The 13,761-nt window shown below is 40.3% G+C and overlaps 1 protein-coding gene across 1 annotated transcript; it reads left to right on the top strand.

Moving 5' to 3' along the window:
• The first annotated feature begins 948 nt into the window (after positions 1 to 948).
• On the top strand, positions 949 to 6,313 carry sla1a (Src like adaptor 1a). The gene is made up of 8 exons (XM_051390443.1): positions 949 to 1,122; positions 1,597 to 1,677; positions 2,071 to 2,170; positions 2,390 to 2,476; positions 2,745 to 2,848; positions 3,785 to 3,916; positions 4,394 to 4,523; positions 4,967 to 6,313. Exons 2-8 carry the CDS (start codon positions 1,605 to 1,607, stop codon positions 5,166 to 5,168), a joined length of 828 nt encoding a protein of 275 aa, XP_051246403.1. The 5' UTR covers positions 949 to 1,122; positions 1,597 to 1,604; the 3' UTR covers positions 5,169 to 6,313.
• The last annotated feature ends 7,448 nt before the right edge of the window (positions 6,314 to 13,761 follow it).

Consider the following 13,761-nt stretch of genomic DNA (forward strand, 5'->3'; position numbering starts at 1 on the left):
GGAAATGTAAATGTGTCCATTGCCTGTAAATAAAATAAAATTACCTGAAAATAAGAATCATTCTGTTTTTGTTACCTTAGAATAAACCATTTATACCTACAGACGGGGCACCTTCCATGGAGTCCGCCATGTTTCTATGGTAGGCCAGAACCAAACACTGGCTCTAGATAGGGGTGCTTATGTTCTTTGCCTGTTTTGCAGCATAATATCTCCTTTGTGTTTGGAAGGGGAGGGTGAAGCGAGGGAGTTATAATCTGAAACTACACTGTTAGATGCCACTAAATCCTACACAGTGGACCTTTAATATTTAGTGTACAGGCATCAGAGTGCAATTAATATTCCCATCTAACTCTTAGAAAAGAAAGTGAATAAATGCAAGATACTGAACGTTTTATTCTTTAATTGTTTAGTCCATAAAATGTCAGAAAATAGTAAAAAAAAAAACAGCTGATGTCCCAAGATGATGTCTTCGGATATCTTGTTCTGTCTGACCGAGACCAACAGTCCAAAACCAAAAGATATTTAGATTACTAAGTCAGAAAAACATCAGATCTTTATAATGGAAAATGAGGTAATGCTTGGTATTTTTGCTTGATAAACGACTCAAATGATTTATTGATTATCAAAACTGTTATTGTTAATCTTTATCTCACACACTTTCCACTTTTCATAACAACACAAATTGGCAGCAGATAAAAGGTTATTGAACAGTTGATGCTCTCTACTAGAACATTACCGAGATAAAACATTTAGACATATAATTCACAGAATAAAAACATCTATGAATTACGTATATTAACAAAAAAAACACATTAGCCTTCAATAGTGCTTTCAGTTACTCTACATAACTACATCTGTTGTGTACCCACTTCCTTCATGATCTGCTTTGTGAGTCTCAACAACACTTTTGCTGGCCCTCTTCCTCATTTCATTACAGGAAGTGAGTTTGGTGCATGATGCAGTGTCTTCGCCACAGCCTGTGACAGGTCATTGCTGTAAACTCTTGTGAACATGGTACTTCTCTAGTGCCGGACTCTGCTGCTGCCACGATGTCTTGTTTGGACCCTCATCTCTCTCAGCACAGTTGATGCCATCACAGCAGGCGAGCTACAGCTCCTACAGGTAGGTGTCCAGTCTCATAGTTTTTCTGTTGAAGGAACTGTTATTGCTTCATACCGGTCAACTGAACACTGTGATGTAACTCAAAAAATATGCGACACGCAGGCAGGATGTGATGAAATGAACATATTTTAGATTCATTGTAATGTAATTATATAAAATGACTTTACATTTGGGAAAATGATTTTACTACACATGAATTTAATATTGTTAATCAATGTTAGTGAGTACACAGGACTTGATACTGCAATGGAAAATTGAGTCCGATAGCATCTAGCCTCAGCTTCCCCATTCTGCAATGAGTCTGCCAGTTGATATTGTTCAATGGTCAGCTTATAGGAAGTTACAAACTTCATGGTGCAGCAGCAGAGAGAAGTGTAGTGGTATAAAAACTTACAGATAAGTAGACAAGTGGAAAATTAGGTCTGAGTTGAGGAGTACATTCACAGTGTATCTGTCTCCCTGCCCCGACTACAGGCTGGAGGATGGGGAATATGATGCGAGGTGTGAGCGCCACCGACAACGTCAAAAAGAACAATTATGACAGCTCTGTAAAGGGTAAGATTTTTTCAAATTACATAATTTGTTTCGTAACCAATTTTTGGAGAGTGCATAGTCAAAGCTTTCTCCAATGCTGTCAGAAACAGCAGTTAGATACTTTGTTCATTAAAAAGTGTGATATTTCCACTGAGAATATTTTTGCACTATTCCTTCACACAGCACTGAAGCACACTGACGCCTTGGTTGCCAGAAATGTTTGTATGTTACAATATGCACAGCGATGTTAACAGTCTGCTGGTAGCAGATATGTCATGATAAGCTGCACTCAAAAATAACTAAATTAATTTCCGAGGTTTGGTCTTAGACATCTTTGGACTTTTCCAAATCAGGATGTCTGTGTATCAGCATATGGCTGTGTTTGTAAATGCTGTAAATATTTGTTCTTGGCAGGTTTGGAGGACGACATGGTGGTGGTGCTCCAGGACTACCCGTCTGCTGAAATCAGCGAGCCCATCTACAGGATGGGGGAGAAGCTCAGACTCATTGCTCAGTACGATCATGTTTTTGCACTCTTGATTAAAAACAGTCCACTTTTCCAATCTGTACACACATTTGGTAGACAGAAGATCTTAAATAACTTTGAGGAAATAAAATCTAACAAAAAAAGAAAGGGCAGCGTGTAACTTGACACTTGAAGCTGGCAGCATAGAGAAGTGCTCACACAAAAAGGTCAGTGGTTGATTCCTCTTTGCTTGTTTGTGTTGGTCAGGGAGGCTTACTGGTGGAGAGTTCGCTGTGTCCAAACAGGAAAGGAGAACTACATACCAAACAGCCATGTGGCAAAAGTGTACCATGGGTAAGCAAAATTATACTGACGCTATCCTCTAGTATTGGCCTACTTTGAACTTAAATTGACAACAGCAAAAAAAAATCACATGCATCTTTTCCCACTACTTTATCTAAGTTGTCTCTTTGTTGTAAGGGAGTTAACGGGAGGTGTTGGTAACACAAGACGCTAATTATGTGTTAGATGTTACAGCTGTATATGTTAATTGCAAGGTCTTATATCTTTAATATGAATGAGACTTCACTGCTAAGTGTTTATATATGTTTTGTTGTGTCAGTTGGCTGTTTGAAGGGGTGGAGAGGCAGAAGGCTGAGGAGCTGCTCTGTCTACCTGGAAACAGAGTGGGCTCCTTCCTGGTGCGGGAGAGCACCAGAGAGAGGGGTGAGTACTTTTGCTTACAGGATAATAGATAGAAAATCAGATCTGATAGTTTGGTTCAACTGTGGATTCCTGTAAAGATTACAGTTTAGGAAATGAAATTCTTGTCAACAAGTAAGCACGTACTGAGATTAGATCACTGTGATGTTAAGATGAGAGCAGGGTACAAGACAGGCTGTACAACTGGATAAGATTTAGTCAGATCCAAAGCATGAAGAGGGATCTGTCTGAAAAGACAAAATGCGTAAAAGTAGTCTTAAAGACCCAACAACAACAAAACAAGCCAAAAGATTATTTTGAAAAATAAATATATTGCTGATTTCCTGGAGTCACCGCTCCAAGCCAGAGAATAATCTGGCACATGCTCCTCGGAAAACCTTGTTAAACTTCAGGGGAGCCGCTGTTGTTGTTGTTTTCCCCTTTGTACTGAGCCAGGCTAGCTGTTTCTCCCTGTTTCCAGTCTTTATGCTAAACTAAGCTAAGCTCAGAAGCTCTCCTGACAGTAGCTTTACATTTAACGGACAGATACGATCTGCTCATCTAACTGTCAGTAAGAAAGCGAATAAGCATATTGTCCAAAAGTATTTCTTTAAAGAAATGTATGGGGAAATTACTTGTGAGTGGATTCTCCCCTAACAGATTATGTGTGGCCATATTTCAATCTGGAACTGCTCTTTACTCATGATACAAAAATGCACAGTGACTAAACATGTGAGGAGGAGGTGGAAGTTACAGTACAGAACTCACATTCCCTTTACTTCTGCTTTCACATTGTCACAACAAATTCAGTATGAGCGGATCAATAGTTATAGGTTTTTGCTCTTGTGTTCTGAAAAAGTACAATGACCTCATACCATTATGAGCTTGTTTTCTAGAGCATATTGGTGTTGTGATTGAAAACTTATTGTTAAGTGCGTGTGGTGTGTGTCGTACCCTTAGGTCTGTATTCGCTGTCGGTGAAGCACAGGATCGTAAAGCACTATCGCATCTTCAGACTGGAAAACAGCTGGTACTACATCTCCCCTCGCCTCACTTTCCAGTGCCTCGAGGATATGATCAACCACTACTCTGGTGAGTAGATGCACAAACAGATACATAACTAAACAGAAACACATAGATCTAAAAACAAACTGAACGGAAACTAACATCACGACATGTGGGGCCATACAGACGCACACAAATAGGCAATCACACACAGTTAAGCACTGAAAATAATTTATCATGTTCTTATTATAGAACCATTTCTTATCAGTGGTTGACTCTCTATATATTTCCTGCTTTGACAGAACATTTCTGAAACAAAACAGGAAACGAGATACAATATACATTCTTGATAATGACCACTGGTGCGTACACGGTGAGAAAAGAGTTAGTGTTATTTGTTATAATAGTTAAGTTACTTTGCCACCTTCAGAAGTCTGGCATGTGTGTTTGCCTGAGCAATAGAGTGGGAAAGTGGCTAATGTAAATTATGCAACATTGCCTTGTTCTGTGTTTATTTGTAACCTTGTGAGCAGTATTTTACTTCCCCTATTCTTGCCTTTTCAGACTTTGCAGATGGCCTATGCTGTGCTTTAACCTCCCCCTGTCTGTCGGGCACAACCCCGCCACCAGATGCAACCCCAGAAGCTCCTCCTGTAGTCATGAGACGCAACTTTGACTGGAAGAAACTAGACAGGTACAACAGAGGCTTGATTATCATTCACCAGCTTTGTCAGCATGAGAGTGCATAATGATTCTGGCACACGGTAACTGATCCCTTGTCTTGTACTGTACTGTATGTCCAAGTAGCAAAGATCAATTGTAAGAATATAGTTTTTTCATCAATTAATCTGTTGATTGGATTTTCAATTATTTAATTAATTGTTTTGTGTATAAAATGCTGGAATATAGTAAAAATTGTCCATTATAATTTCCCGGAGCCCATCATGAATTATTCAAATTTCGCTTTTTATCTTACCTTCAGTACAAATGATAATGAAATCTTCCAACTAGAACAAAAAACATTTTGCTCTTGAAAAGACAATTGAGCACTAATCAGATAATAATCTAATAAAAAATTGCAATTGCAATACTAAAATGCTCTGTTCTCCTTTATTTTTTTATCTCCTCCCTGAACAGGAGACAGCTGGTCAGCACAGAGAGCTGCAATGACAACATGGTGAGCTACGGCGTGAGGAACAGCATCTCAGCCTACCTGTCCTTTTCTGGGAATCAAAACTCCGCACAGATGAGAGCGGAGAGCAGGAAGAAAAAGAGTAAATCTGTTTATACAGTCCCTGAAAACCACCTCGCAAACATTGACTATGCTGATGACTTCTAGAGAGAGCAGTGGGGTCCAAAAGACTGGAATACCTTCAAGTGGAGGGCAGTAGAGGGCATCCTTCTCTAAAATCCGCCACATCTCTAATGTCGGCAGTGGGCTGCACTGAGCCGACATTTGTGTTAAGCATCCCAAACATCGAAGTGTGTTATAGTTTCTAATGTGAGCACTTTGAAGTACTTTAACAATTATGCAAATTGCATGAACACTTACAAGTTGGATCAGCTGATGAGGACTATATTGAGTTCAACTGGATGATGTGCAATTGAACTGTGATGTGTGTTCTGCACGGAAAAACAAACAACCTGGCATTAAGATGGTAAAGAAGAGACTTGAATGCTGTGGGTACTGTTGGGTAATATTAATGTATATAAAGGCACTCATGCCTTTCAAACTATTTCCCTGTGATCAAAATAAATGTTATAAAATATATTTTGACACCAACTTTGAATTTAACTTTTTTATGGCCACTTTTATTTTACCTTATTAAGTTGATAAATGTTAGCAGAGAATGGGTTATATACAAATCCACCACATACAGAGCAACATTAGCCATAATTTGAAGTTGCGCTCTGTTTGTGGTCTCCACCAACTCGTTACGGAAATATCTGGCTCTTCAGCTGTTAAATGCTAGTGCTTGAAGGTAGTGTACAGGGGGATTTTAGAGCATTTTTAAAAATAAAAGACAGCTTCCCACAGTGGCTGGACATTGTGGGAGTGAACAAAAATAGTTGGGGACGAGAAAACCAGAACAATGAATTAAAAGAAGCTAAAATGGGAACAGGACCTTATGTTAGGTCTCCGTGGGTTTCTCACTATGAATGACCCCTTTCACATTACAGGTAGTCATTTGATCCATTCCTTATACAGAAAAATTGATCAGAGCAGCTTAAAAGTCTTCAGTATTTGGTCCAGAGGAAGTGAATATCATCAATCATGAGAAAACTTCACTGATGGGTTCACAAAGAGGAACAACCGCTTGTAGAAACATACCACTTTTACAATTCCGTGCACCGTGTTTAATGCAGTTATACATATCTACTACATCTACATAAAGTACTGAAGAATCCATTAGCATTTGTGCGTGATGGTTGTAATTTCCATTGACACGCTTTGGCAAATAAAGCACAGATCTCTAAATCTGATGCAATGATGTATGACTGTTCTCTCTGTCTGTGTAATTTGTCATCTTGCACTGTGGTATGTCTGTTATGTTAGGCATTTGGAAACCTTTTTGTGTTTTTAGGGCTGAGTCCAGAGTTAAAAGCTACAGTGACTAAAATGGGCACAAGTTCTGAGAGTTCCTTAATTCAAATTTCCTTGCAAACATCCGGCCAAACTGTTGATATTTGTTGAACTTCCTCTGCTGAGCTGTGGCTATTCTTGCCAGTGTGACGGTCGCCCTAATTTCACATGTTTATTATATGACAGACTGATGGAAAAATTGCTATTCAATAAGATGATGAATAACAGGGTATCTTTAATAAAGTTATGCAGTAAACATTTATCACCACTACAGAATTATTTGTGCCAGAAAAACCTAAAACCAACCCCGCCCCAACTAACATTTCTTATATTTGTGCTTGAGCAACTTCCTCTTAGACTTTGACCTACACATTTTTAACCACTAACCCCAAAGAGCAGACTGTATGTGAAAACATAAACTTGGGTCTATATAAAGAGAGCAGCATGTGTCGTTATCTATAGCTTTCTGCTCGTTGTTGGTGAATCTGAGTCAGAAACTAAAGTACGATATAAATGTCCAAGAACCTGAGCAGAAGCAGAATGGAGTCAATTAGTCAGTGAGGAGGAATGTCCAAGTTAACTACATATTAGGCCGTATTGTTGAAATGGAGGAGGTCTCTTTAAAACAGCGGTTTCCAACATGGGCGTCGGGACCCACACAAGCGGTTGCAAGATGAACCTAAGGGCAAAAAAACAATATTAATTTTTAAAACGTTTCTATAATCTTGGCTTTTTTGTGGAAATACTGGACAGCTTCAACTCTTCGGGCCTCGTAAATTATTCAAATGAAACAGTCTAAGAATGGAAAATCACTCTGCTTACGCCTCAGAGACAAACACCCTGTAGCAACGGCTGTAAAGTAAAAGCTTGCTTTGTATTAACTGGTTTAAACAACGTGACATTTTCATCACCACCAGTTACCATCAGTGGATGTGAAACCTAATGGTTGCTGTGTTGTACAGAAAATGTGCAGAACACATATGATGTCCAAGAGCAGTTTTAGGAAGTTGATGTACATCCCCAAAGGCAGCAACTCTGCCAATCTAATTTATTAGTTTTCATTAAATTCATGAGCCAACTGTGTGTGACCAGTTAAGACGAGGTCAGCGCTTTCTTCTCAGTTAAAAAGCAGGATCAAATACTTGTGTTTCCTGGTTTTAAAGTCTTGTAAAATACCTTCAAGTAACCAGTTGGGAAAGAAGTCAAGCAATGTGTGTGTGTGTGTGTGTGTGTGTGTGTGTGTGTTGGAACAATCAGTGATGCAGACACACACACATCTGGTAGCCTAGTGCTGCACCATGCAGAGACTGCTGTCCAGTCAGCATTACTCACTAACAGTCTGCCTCCCTAGACCATGTGGAACCAGTCTAGAAAAGACTGGGGACAAAACCAGTGGAAGATTGTGCTTTAAGAGAATTTGCTTTTGATTAATGACAATTGTCTGTAATTCTTCAGTTTTAGTCAGATGTGCATTACAACTGGGGCTTGCTTCACCCCAGCTCTGAGACAGAATGTAATGCAAATTTATGGAAACCATGTTTCATCAAATACAGAAGCGTATTGCATTGGTTTTTCAGAGTTATTTTTTTCAGATTTTCTGAATAATTAATTCATAAATAATAACTTTTTCTGAGTTTAGAGAGCATTTGAAACAATAGACGCATTCATTCCTTTATTGAGAGCTCGATTTAACGGAAACAAACATAGCCGGCTTGTTTAGTTCAATCAAGTTTTACTTTGATCTGGGTTTAAGACACTAGGAGCTGTTGTTCAGAAGGAAAGCCTATTCAGATCTGCTAGACATAGCAAAATATACATAGCAAAATTGACCTGGTACAGTAGATAGTTGAAGAGGGGCATGTATGTGAGGGCAGCAGTCACCATAGGTCCATGGGAGTCACTTGCAGGTTGGAGGTTCTCGCGGGTGTTTGAAGTATCTCGATAATTCAGAAAAAAAATTACTCAAAAACTAACCAAAAAATAAATTACTCAGAAAAAACAGAGTATTATTTTTTTTTCAAGTGAATGCAATACGCTCTGACCAATCGGTTCATCCATTCACATCAGTGAACATTCAACAAAAAAACACTCTTCCCCGAAGTCATGCAAGCATTTACTGTAATACCAATGCAGATAAGAAAGACAATACTCCGCCACCCTGCCAATCATCACACATCTCTGTGTGTACATGGTGAAAAAAAACGGCCCTCAACGGGATGAAGAGCGGAAGAATTATAGCTCAAACTTAAAAAAAAAACACACCAGCATAGCTCATGAAAACCCCCGGGTTTAATATGACTTTATGATGAGGGGATTCTAAGTTGAGTCCCTTGTTCTCCATCTGAATTTCTGTTTGATGTTACAGTGGATGTAAGCACCAAGGAAAACACTCGAACAATGCACTCTGGCCTTAGATCCCCCCGAACGAAAACAAAAAAGGAAGGAGAGTTGAGGCCTGTCCTTGTCTCTGTCTCTAGGAATGGCATCAAGTCATGGAGAAAGAAAAAGGGGGATAAGTGAAGGAAATTAAGAGATGGAGAGAGATTCCTCTTTCTCCAGCCTGTTTTCTGTTAATCAGGTTCTTCTAATCTCGCCACATCCTCCCTTCTACCCCGGGGCCCAGCTGTCCAAACCTCTGACTTCACCATTTCTGCACTGTATGTTCACTGGTGAGCCACAAAAAATCCAGATAAATGTTTGCTTTGCTCAATCAAAAACGCACTCCCTTGTTAATTAAAACTGCTGTTTTCTCTCTCCATACCGCTGCCTTCATCCTATGAAACTGACGGATTCTTGAAGTGGAGAAAGTCTTGAAGATTATACTGAAGTGCAGCTTTTTTGTAGGGGTTTTAAAATATGAGTTTACATTTGTTTTTCTCTTTGTGGAATATTATATATAGGTTGGGTGTTCATTTCCTGACAAAAAACCCTTACACCACGGGCTGTTATTTTCAGCTTAATTTGGTGCAAAATGTGATGTTTCACTCTTTTAACTCTGACCACTTCCTCCAGGTGTCAAATAGAACTTAGTCTAGATTTGTATCTCGCTCTACCACCAAGATGGACGCAGGCTGCAGATTGAAAGATAATAATGACATTTTACTGAGAAACAGACAGACTCTGCAGTGCAAAAAGTACAGCAATGGCAAAATGACCTTGTCAAAATCAATAAATTAAGTAAAGCAAAGTGAGACTGCTTTTGACAATTTTCACCAAACCTGTGAAATAACATCCTCCAAAGAGCACTGACAACAGCACCGTGTTCGCTACAGAAACAGCACATGAGAACATGTCCTTTAGTGTTGAACCAAGGGCCTTGGCCAACACACACAACTTTATCCAAGGCTGTCCAGAGAGCTACGGGAAAATAAACAAAAACCGAACTCTGCAAAAAAAAAAAAAGCTCTAAAAGTCCACATCTTTGCCAGGGAATGGAGTGTTCTTATGTGACCTGCCAGGAATCTGTGCTCTCATTCCTTAAGCCATTTCTCATATATAATACTGCAGGATGAGGCAATGACGTTCACAGTTCAAAGGAAAAACAGGAACAGAAAGCATAGTGACAGTCCCTACGAAACATCGTACAGGCAGCATGAGTAGCGCTGTTCTTCGTGTGCTTTTCGATGACATGTTACTCTGGAGTGGACAGCTTTGTACAATGACCATTGTAGTTTCTGCATAAGGAAACTTTTACATTGCTCGTAACAGCTGCTTTATAAGCTGGAGTGATCTTGTTAATAGTTAGGCGTGCCCGGCACAATAAAGTCGAACAATACGGGAACATTTCAACACCTTAATGAAATGCTGAAAATCCTGCTTGAATGAGCAAAACCTGGCAGGATATTTTCAAAGAAAGCAGCCAGTTGGGTCTGGAGAGAGACAGTCAAGGAGTGGCATAAATGAGTTTTTCTGGGAAGCAGTTGAAGGATAGACCTGGCTCCACTGTCATTCAACCGCCAGCTGAGTTAGAGCTCAGAGCATCCTGCCTGCTGCTGCGCTACAAGCAAACAGGAGAGGTGGAGAGTTCTTCCTGGAGAAAGGTTCCCTTTCCATGAGGAGGTTTTGAAGCAGTTTGCCACGTGGCTTCCTACAAATAATTAAGACAAGCAGTGGTGCAGGCTCTTTCTAATTAGAAATGCAATTGTTGGTAAACCTAAATAAGCCCAGTTGGTGACTTAATATATATGCATATATCCCTTTCAGTGTCTCATAAAAAAAGGCTTGTTAAATTTTTTACTGCTGTTGCTAGAGCAAAAGCATGTGGCAAGAATCGAAAGCTGAAACCTCTTAATACCTGTAAATTATTCCTTGTGTGTGCGTGGATTCGGCGTCTTACCTGGCAGTGTGCATGTTCTTTCCATTGCCCTCAGCCCCCTATTCAACCCCATTTGTCTCTGGAGAATGACAAGTAGGATGACAGCTGTGAACAAATTAGCATCAGGAATGAGTCTGAAGCACTATGTAGTCAGTGAAATGAAAGAAAAAAGGAGGACGATGAAGATGGATGGACACCAGGTCAAACTGTGAGCAAAAGATTAATGTGTCACAGATGAAACAGAAAGTACCATGTGATTGATGTAACCAGGTCTGCTAGACAGTTATTGGAACGTTCATTTTTAAACCAACTGAATATTAAAATGACTGAAGAACACTTGCACAAACACTGTCCTATAAAAAAAACAGATTGCCTTTCACCAAGTAATATGTGTCCCAAATTGACAGTCAGCAGTCGAAACAAACCTGTTCAGACCACTTCCTCTTGTTTTCACACTTCAGAGGTCGAAAGTGAACTGACATCATAGTTGGGTGAAAACTTTGCATCTGTCAAATAATAACCTTTACGGGAACCAACAGGGACTTATTTGGCCAGCATGCATTTTTGTTGTAATAATGTCTCACACAACAGTGATATATGAGCATTTGGGCTCTGGGGGGAGCTAACCAGGGACACCTAACCCCCTTTCTCTGACACAGACACACATACTTCAAATACTGACAAGCTTTTTATCCTTTTTTCAGAAGCAGATGTCTGCATCACTGGCTCAGGTCACGCTCTTTGCCAATCACTGTATTGTTCATGCAAACCACATTTAAAGAACAATTTGACATTTTGGCTGTAGGCTTTTATCTATTTGACAGGTATGAAAGTGGCATCAGTCTTCTCTCCTAAACAGAGAGAGAGAGCACAGTCCCCAAAATGACTATGTCACAGTGGCATCCGCACTTGTTTTGGCATTAAGCCCAAATCATGGATTTATTACTGTAAACCCACGAGCAGAACAAAAGGAGCAAAAAGTTTTAAGAGAAAAAAACATAAAAGACATCAACAACTGTCTTGTTTCCATAGCAACAATAAATCCACTAGTAATATAAGCAAGGCAGAGTAAAATGTAAAATGTGATCACATTTCAGTCTGATCTTTTTAGTTGTAATTTAATTAGTTTCATCCTGCTGGATTTATTGCTACCAGTGTGAAGGGACGGTGCACCACTTGATGCAGACAGCTCTGTGATGAAATATGTTTCAACTGAAGGCACCCATCATAAAGTCAACTTTTATGCACACACATTTTTCATTGCCTCGGGCCTCGCTGCTTTTGGAGAGAGGCCAGAAATAACAGAGAAGCTCAGACATGATTGATTGTGCCTTTGGTTGCTGATTACCACAGAGAAAGCTAATAATAACTGGATGTGGGACCAGCTTATCAGAGTGATACCACACGTCCACAGACATGACATTTTATAGATAGATAGATAGACAGAAAGACACAGACAGACAGACAGACAGACAGAAATTCAAGCATCCAGTAGCATACATTAAAATAGAAAACCATACAAAAAGTAAAAGTAGAAACAAAATAGCTTTTATAAATAAAATAGCTTTTATTAAACTATGTGCAATTTAAAATTAGGCTGTTGACCAATGAATGAAAGTCACAGCATTTAGCATAAAGCAGATTTAAAGCAACGGTCAGGAACTACAGGCTGACAGCTTTGTGCATTCCCATTTCAACTTTTCAAGGAAGATCAGCTTTGTGAACAGTGAGTCGAGTGAGGACCTTCTCCATCCATGGCATTCCATGGTCCCTGTATTTCTCCTGGAATATGCAAGGGAACGCCTTTCGATTTCCATGCAGGCCTGCATGGTAATTGCTGCCACTTTGGAAAGAGGATAAGGTTGTTAGTCTCCTAGGTGGACCTGGACAAAGTCCTTTCCATTTCACCACACCTTGTTGCCCCTGATGTCTCTGAACTTTATAGCTGGGAAAAAATAAATCTTGTCCGCCACAAATCCTTGAAGCAGACAAGACTCCACATCTTTTCCTGCTCTCCCCACCAGGATGCAAGCCCTTGTGTATGTGTTTGGCACAGGAAAGCTCTCCTTGGTAGCCAGATCTTTACAGAACTCCTCCAGGGACAATGCACCAATGTGTCTACCTGGTGGTGAATCACCACAGAGATTGGAGAACGGTAGCTCTGTGTTTCTTTTGTAAAGATCGCCTAGCAGCACTCTGATGAGAGCTGAACCGGTCACAAATGGTGCTGCATGAAGGACCCAGAGGGAAAAGACGCTCTATGAAGTATTCTGAAGCGCATCTCGTGTCCAATGATGGAGTGGTGGAGTAGATTCTTCAGAAGTTGCATTTGAGTGAGCTGTTAGGCCCAGGAACCCCCTCTGATTGGTCAAACGTTTGTCACTCACTGTGTTTGTGCCCAGGCTCACACTGAGGTGAAAGTCCAGTGGTGAGAGAGAACGGCCATAGAAGAGCTCTTCCAGTGCCAACTCAAACTGGAATGCCTTCCAACTGGCGTCAAATGTTGCCGGTCCTTCACTGTTGTTGAACTGTTCTATCAGAGTGTCAGTCAGGTACCCTATCACCTTGCGTAGAACTGGAAGCACACCCTCACCAGAAACTGTGTCCTTGAATGGCACAAGGAGAGAATGCTCTGCAATAAGAAACTGCAGTGACTTGAGGTTGAAGTGCGCTGAAGGGTCAATTGACATTGGGATTTCATTTTCAAACCTCACAACCTGCTCAATGCGGCATCCCCGTCGACAGACAAGTCTGTCCTTAAGGTTTTTCATGTGAGTCAAGGAGCTGATGGCCCTTGAAATCAGGGATGTTTGAAATTTTGGGTGTGACAAACCACATGTAACAATTGCACCACTCACTGGATGCTTGAATGGCATCTGAACGTATGCATGTGGGGAGTCCACATACAGCTGGACAAATGTTACCTTGCCTTCTTTTCCAAGGACACCCATCAACTCATCACTGACATCCAGCCCAGTTTGGTCAAGATTTGTCTGGAAGTTTGTGGCCTCATGCGTCCCCATTGTTGAAAAC

This window comes from Dicentrarchus labrax, unplaced genomic scaffold, assembly GCF_905237075.1.
Source record: "Dicentrarchus labrax unplaced genomic scaffold, dlabrax2021, whole genome shotgun sequence".
NCBI lineage: Eukaryota > Metazoa > Chordata > Actinopteri > Moronidae > Dicentrarchus > Dicentrarchus labrax.

What these genes read in the sequence shown, in the direction of transcription:
- sla1a (XM_051390443.1), top strand. Translation starts at nt 1,605, where the DNA reads ATGGGGAATATGATGCGAGGTGTGAGCGCCACCGACAACGTCAAAAAG. An exon ending in TATGATCAACCACTACTCTG is followed by an intron (nt 3,917 to 4,393) that starts GTGAGTAGATGC and finishes TTGCCTTTTCAG; the next exon opens with ACTTTGCAGATGGCCTATGC. An exon ending in GACTGGAAGAAACTAGACAG is followed by an intron (nt 4,524 to 4,966) that starts GTACAACAGAGG and finishes CTCCCTGAACAG; the next exon opens with GAGACAGCTGGTCAGCACAG.